The following is a 6,503-nucleotide window of genomic DNA, read 5'->3' as shown; positions in this document are numbered from 1 at the left end:
TTTTTTTTTTGTTTGTTTGAAAAACTAGAATAGTTTACCTCTTGTGTACAAAATACATACAGACAACTTGAACCAAATTAACAATGTTTAAAACTTTTGATATAATTATTATTTTATAGATAAAAACCTATTATATAATAAGATTATTGCCCTCTTAGACTATGCTTAAAGTATATTTTTTGTATTTATCACTAATAATAAAAAAAAAATTTTTTTATAACACATACTCGACCTGCTTTCCATACCCAGAAGTTAATGATTAAGTTTTCATAGTAAAAAAAAATATATACCATATTTGAACTATAAAANAAAAAAAATATATATCATATTTGAACTATAAAATAAGTTTTAGCTGAACAAATAATTATATTGAGTGTACCAGAAAAATACATTTAAAAGTTTAAGATTATTTGTTTCAGTAAAAAAGATTTTTTTTCTATAATACTTTTAATTATCTTAAAAATAAGAAAATCGATCAGGTTATAGAAAAAACTATATATTTACATGCTTTTTAACTACTAATATTTGCTTAAGAACTGTACAGGTGTTATTAAAATATAAAAAATATCTATAAAACAAAAAAATTATTAATGACTTATCAATAAGATCAAATTAGTAAAACTTTTTTTATTTACAACATATATTTTACTTTATTTCTCATCAATTATTAATATTTTACATAAATACTTTATTTCTCATCAGTTACTAGTATTTTACATAAATCATCACTCATTTTTTTTTTCATCTTGGCATTACTCCATAATATGGATGATATAAATGGATATGAAATCATTAATTACAAAACTTTATGAGTTCTTTTATGTTACTGAAGTTAAAACTAAACTAAATAATAATTTAAAACTTATAATCTATTTATATTTTCTAAAGAGTGTAAAAAATACAAATCCCTCCAATCCTCTATAATAACAAAATACATATAATAATACGTATAATAAAATTTATCATGTATCTTACCAAAAATAGACTCCCCTGTATTAAATAATTAAAATTGAACTTATTTGTTACAACCAGTACTTCAATTATTTTTTAATATTATTTTGTAAAAACCTTTTTTTCGTGTGCTTAACTTAAAATTTTAAGCTAATTTTTTTCTTACTACTCCTTCTAATTGAATTTAATCGGATAATTAATCTAATGACTACATGTATTACTCTAATACATTACCTTACTTTAAGTTCAAAATTTAACAATTATCAATAGATTTAATTTTTTAAAGTAAAAGTATTACTATAAGAATAATTAACATACAAGAGATTTAACTACAATACTATCATTTCAAAATAGTTTCATGTATAGTTTAACCAACATACATGTTATTGTTGACGGTTAGCACATAACACTCGTAGTGCAAAGGACTGTTAATAAATTTATGTAAAAGTCTAAACACGATTACATTTAGAAGGTTAATTTTAGGTTATAATTATACAGAGTGTTCAGTAAGTCAGGAAACGGGTTTCTATTGTTCTCATTGTTTGTAACAATGAGAACAATAGAAATCCGTTTCCTGACTTACTGAACACTCTGTACTTATATGTATATGGTAGTATTTTAGTTATTTTCAATTTGCGCGAATAAAAAGTTCCCTTTTTTCCTTTTCACGCTTAACAGGTAAAACCAAACCTCTTAATAAAAAAAAAGATAAGGAACGGGTATTTTTATAAATACTGGCAATAATGAATATTCAGTGTTTCTATACTTTTATACCAACTTAAATTTTAAATAACTTTTTAATCTTTTTTCAAAAAAAAAAATTATTAATAATTAACCCTTCCTAGAGATGTTAGAGGTAACTTATCTTATTAAAACCTCCTATCGGCTATAAAAACTCAGTTAAGTTTCATCGCTATCAATGTGTATATTATTTTTATTGCAGTACATTGGTATGTTAGTTAATTAACTATTTTAATAACTATATTTACTACTTACACAATATCAATAAGAATCAATTTATACGATTTAAAAGAGTACTAATTTCAAAATAAAGAGTAAATCAATTATCTAATTGTTGTTATTTCATTTTTGAATTAATTTGACATTTATCACTGCTCTTAAAATAAAATCATAGATTTAAATTCAAAATTTATTTTTTAGTATGTTAAATATTCTTAGAATTTCACTATATTACCAAGACCATATTATATTTTATTTTGATAAATTAAACCATAAAAATTCAAATCATAGTTATTGAATTTAAAATGGTACAATTTTCAATTTTTTAATGCTGTACAAGATACAAAAAAATAAGCTTAATACTTAATCAGTCTATAATAGATATAATATTATTTACATTTCAATATTATTTTGTATTAAAATAAAAAATAACATGAAAAAATTAAAAATTACACTTTTAAAGAGAATTTAATCAACTATACAGAAATATTTACAAAATTAGTTATTAATAAAATAAAAAATTTAATTTTAAATGGCTTATTTAACATTGTGTTACTAATATTTTTAAATTAAAATTTAACCTTAATATTTTCTAGATCTCTCCTACAATGATTACATTACATAAATATTTTTGGATCTAATCGTAATCTTAATTTAATTGAATAATCCATTACTTAATTAATCCATAAAGTTATTATATTAGTATAGAAAAATGTTTTGCAATATTTTAATTATTTAGTTATAATTACTAATTTTTATTATATCTTGTCTATATTCTGATAAATACATTATTATTAGAACAAAAAATGTATAATTAATATGAACATACTATACTTACATTTAAAATGAATAAAATTGTGTACATAGAAATAATTAACAAAAAATCATATATTATATTTTTTGTGGGCCTCAACAAAATGACACTTTTGCCCGTTTGCCTATTAAGGTCAGAGTTGGGTCAGTATAATACACAAAAGTATAAGTATGATATGTACATATTACACATCTACTTTTTTACAAACAATACTTATATCATGACAAATGATTCATAATTAAAAATAGATTTTTTTTTAATATTAAAATATTGTATTTATTTAATTAATTTTTACTTCACTTTAAAAATATAAAAATATAATCGGTGAAATCCCAAAAAATTTCCACAAGAATGACTAACGCATAATTTATCACACAAAATATAAAAACATGAAAAAGTTAATATTTTGTTAATTTTATGAGATCATAACTGATGTTTATTAAATAAAAGGTTTAAAATCAGTGTGATCTATTAAAGAATAAAAATTTTTTAAAGTATTATACATTTTATACATCTACATGTATACATGTTCTGTAAGTAAGGAAATAGGTTTCTATAGTTCTTATGTTTATAACAATTGACCTGTTTCCTTACTTACTGAACACCAGTAAGTGTGTATTATGCATTGTATAAATAAAACCAAATATACATTTTACTATCTAACCCTGATTCAGGCTCAAAATTGCATGAATTTGTATGTTATACAAAATGCTGGTTGTTTTTGAAACCAGCTCTTCAATTGAATCAGCCATTTCAAAAACTACATTTGTTACTGATTTTTCAGTAATGACTTTATCAAATTTGATAATTATACATTATTATGTATACTTATGTATTTTGGGTAAAAATTTTATTTTTCAGATTCATATTTACTATNTGGGTAAAAATTTCATTTGTCAGATTCATATTTACTACAAAAGTCAATGACTTCATTCAAAAATGTTTCTGTATTATAACATTTTGTCAAGTTAAGTTTTTGTTATTAAAGAGAAATATTTTATTTTTTTTAAAATGTTTTATTAAAAGTGCAATGGTTTATTAAGCAAAAACAACAAAATTTTTATTTTGAAAAAAGTTGTTACCCATATCAAGTTAAGATAAGTTAAATTTTTAGGAAAAAAAAATATATTATTTTATTTTACTTCTTGATTTAGATTTCATATTATAAATTTCTATTCACTGCAAAAACAATGCAAATCAAACATATTTTATTTCAATTTAATGAATTTGGTCAAAGTTAGACTATTTAAAACTATGAATTATGAATACCAGAAACCTTAAAAATAAATTAATATATAGGTGTAAGTGCAAAACAAGTTGGAGTTCTAGAGTTATTAAGTTTTTTTTGATACATGGAGATTTAAATTTTATTACTTATATCGTTTTTGAAATGACCGTTTCAATTATTTTTTATCATTATTTTGTAGAAATATGTAATAATTTTTATCGGAAGAAATTTATCCCACCTAAACTACTTTCTTTCAAGTACAAGAAAAACTGTAAAACCTAGCACTGACACAATGAAAAGTGAATAAGTAAAACTTTATTTATTATCTATTTATCTTAATTTATAAAATTTATAAATATAATACAGGGTTGGGCAGAAAAACCTGACACATTTTAAAAAATCGTAATTCCCCTCTAAGTGAAAAGAGGGCGCTGTAACTCCGAGAGCAAAAAATAGATGGTTGAAGGTTTATGTTTACATATCAGTACAGTTCCAGTATGGAGAAGTGGCCGCCGCAACAACGCGCGTTCGTTTGCGAGCGTTTTTTCATAACTCAGTTCTACGTTCAAGCAATTCGCGATTTTCGTATTGAATATTCTCTTCGTCCACGAGATCCGGTTCCTTCTCGTAATTCTGTGAATCTGTGGGTCAAAAACTTCCGACAAACAGCCACAGCCACGAAACAAAAGCCTCCAGGGCAACCAAGAACGGTAAGAACCCCTGAAAATGAGACACGCGTTCGCACCTCTTTGCAACGAAGTCCACGCCGTTCTGCCGGTAAACATGCTCAAGCTCTCGGAATGTCTCGTCGATCGTTTAGCAGAATGTTGAAAGCGATGAATTTTCATCCCTACAAAATTCTCATAACCCAGGAATTGAAATATACCGACTATGCAGCTCGATTAAGATTCGCAGAAGAAATGAAGGAGTTGTTGGACAACGAAGAAATTGACCGTAAGTTTTTAATGATTAGCGACGAAGCTCATTTTTATTTGAACAAGACAGTAAACAAACAAAACTGTCGTTATTATGCTACGGAGAACCCTCAGCAGATAGTCGAGGAGCCGTTACATTCCGAACGCGTGACTGTTTGGTGTGGAGTTGCAGAATGGGGATAGTGGGGCCTTACTTCTTTCAAGGAACGATCAACACGGAGCGCTATCTGGAGATGTTAAAAACGTTCTTAATACCGGAGTTGAAGAAGAAACGCAAGTTTGGTCGCACCTNGAAACGCAAGTTTCGTCGCACCTTCTTTCAACAAGATGGCGCCACGTGCCATACGGCGAAAAAGACGTTGGATTTCCTACGCGAAGAATTCGGCACCCGTCTGCTGTCTCGCAACACTGAGTTTCCATGGCCACCACGTTAGCCCGATCTCTCAGTGTGCGACTTCTTTTTGTGGGGCTATTTGAAGCAACGTGTCTACGCTAACAAACCTCGAACCTTGGACCAGCTGAGAGCCAATATTAGGAGAGAAATTGCAGAAATAAAGCCAGCGATGTTGAAAAAAGTGTATGATAATTTCGAAAAACGCCTCGAAAATTGTATTGCTTGTAACGGCCATCATTTAGCCGATATAATTTTTGGTAAATAAACAAAAAAAACCTTTAAGTGTCTAGTTTATTTTCCCGGAGTTTCAACCTCTTCCGATTAATAGCGGCCGCGCAAGTGGTTATTAAAATGTGTCAGGTTCCTCTGCCCAACCCTGTATTTTTTAAAATTATGTGTTAGCATCCTCTAATATTAAATAACTCAATTATAACAATTAAATATTGCAAAGTGTATGAACTTTATATCATCCTATGCCCTTTTCTTGGCACGTCACTGATGCCAATTTTAAAATACAGTGGAACCTGGATAAGTTAAAGTTCAAGAGAAATTATTTTTTTAACTTACTAAGGTTTTTGAACTATTAAAAGTAAAAAATTGACTTAAAATTATTTAAGAATTTAAGTTTGTATTCAACACTTATTTATAAAAATATAACAGATTGATTCCAATTGGTAATACTAAAATTCGTTAGGGNAATTTTAGTTTGTATTTAACACTTATTTATAAAAATATAACAGATTGATTCCAATTGGTAATACTAAAATTTGTGAAGTTTTAATGAATTTATGTATTTATTTTAATAATTAACAGCTTATAATTTAAATTAATTGCTTTAATTAGTCTAACCTACCACATTCAAATCTTTTAGCTATAAAACTACAAATAATTTATTTGTATTATCTATAATATTTATTTCTTTTGAGTAAAATTTCCTTTTTCAAAGAACGCAATATTCTTAACCTTATCAAAATTCTACTGTAGTAAACATATTATCTATAAAAATAATCATTTTACTATAGTTTTTTTTAAATACTTGAATGTAACATATAAAATAACAATTACTTATATCTTAAATTTTAAGATATTTTCTTACTACTCCTTCTAAAATTACATCATAAAAAGAGTACTATAATAACTACATATATTACTTTATTACATTGCCCTATTTTAATTAAAAAAATTAACAATTACTATTAGATTTATTTATTTTTTGCAATC

At 25.7% G+C, this 6,503-nt stretch overlaps 1 protein-coding gene across 1 annotated transcript; it reads left to right on the top strand.

The window, feature by feature from the left end:
• Positions 1–4,450: 4,450 nt before the first annotated feature.
• LOC126908846 (uncharacterized) lies at positions 4,451–5,071 on the top strand. The gene has a single exon (XM_050691159.1). It carries the CDS (start codon positions 4,451–4,453, stop codon positions 5,069–5,071), a length of 621 nt encoding a protein of 206 aa, XP_050547116.1.
• Positions 5,072–6,503: the final 1,432 nt, after the last annotated feature.

The sequence above is a fragment of the Daktulosphaira vitifoliae genome, unplaced genomic scaffold (assembly GCF_025091365.1).
Source record: "Daktulosphaira vitifoliae isolate Bord-2020 unplaced genomic scaffold, ASM2509136v1 Scaffold_19, whole genome shotgun sequence".
Lineage (NCBI taxonomy): Eukaryota > Metazoa > Arthropoda > Insecta > Hemiptera > Phylloxeridae > Daktulosphaira > Daktulosphaira vitifoliae.
The sequence above is the reverse complement of the archived record's forward strand: the minus strand, read 5'-3'. Positions and strand labels throughout refer to the sequence as shown.

What these genes read in the sequence shown, in the direction of transcription:
- LOC126908846 (XM_050691159.1), top strand. Translation starts at nt 4,451, where the DNA reads ATGGAGAAGTGGCCGCCGCAACAACGCGCGTTCGTTTGCGAGCGTTTT.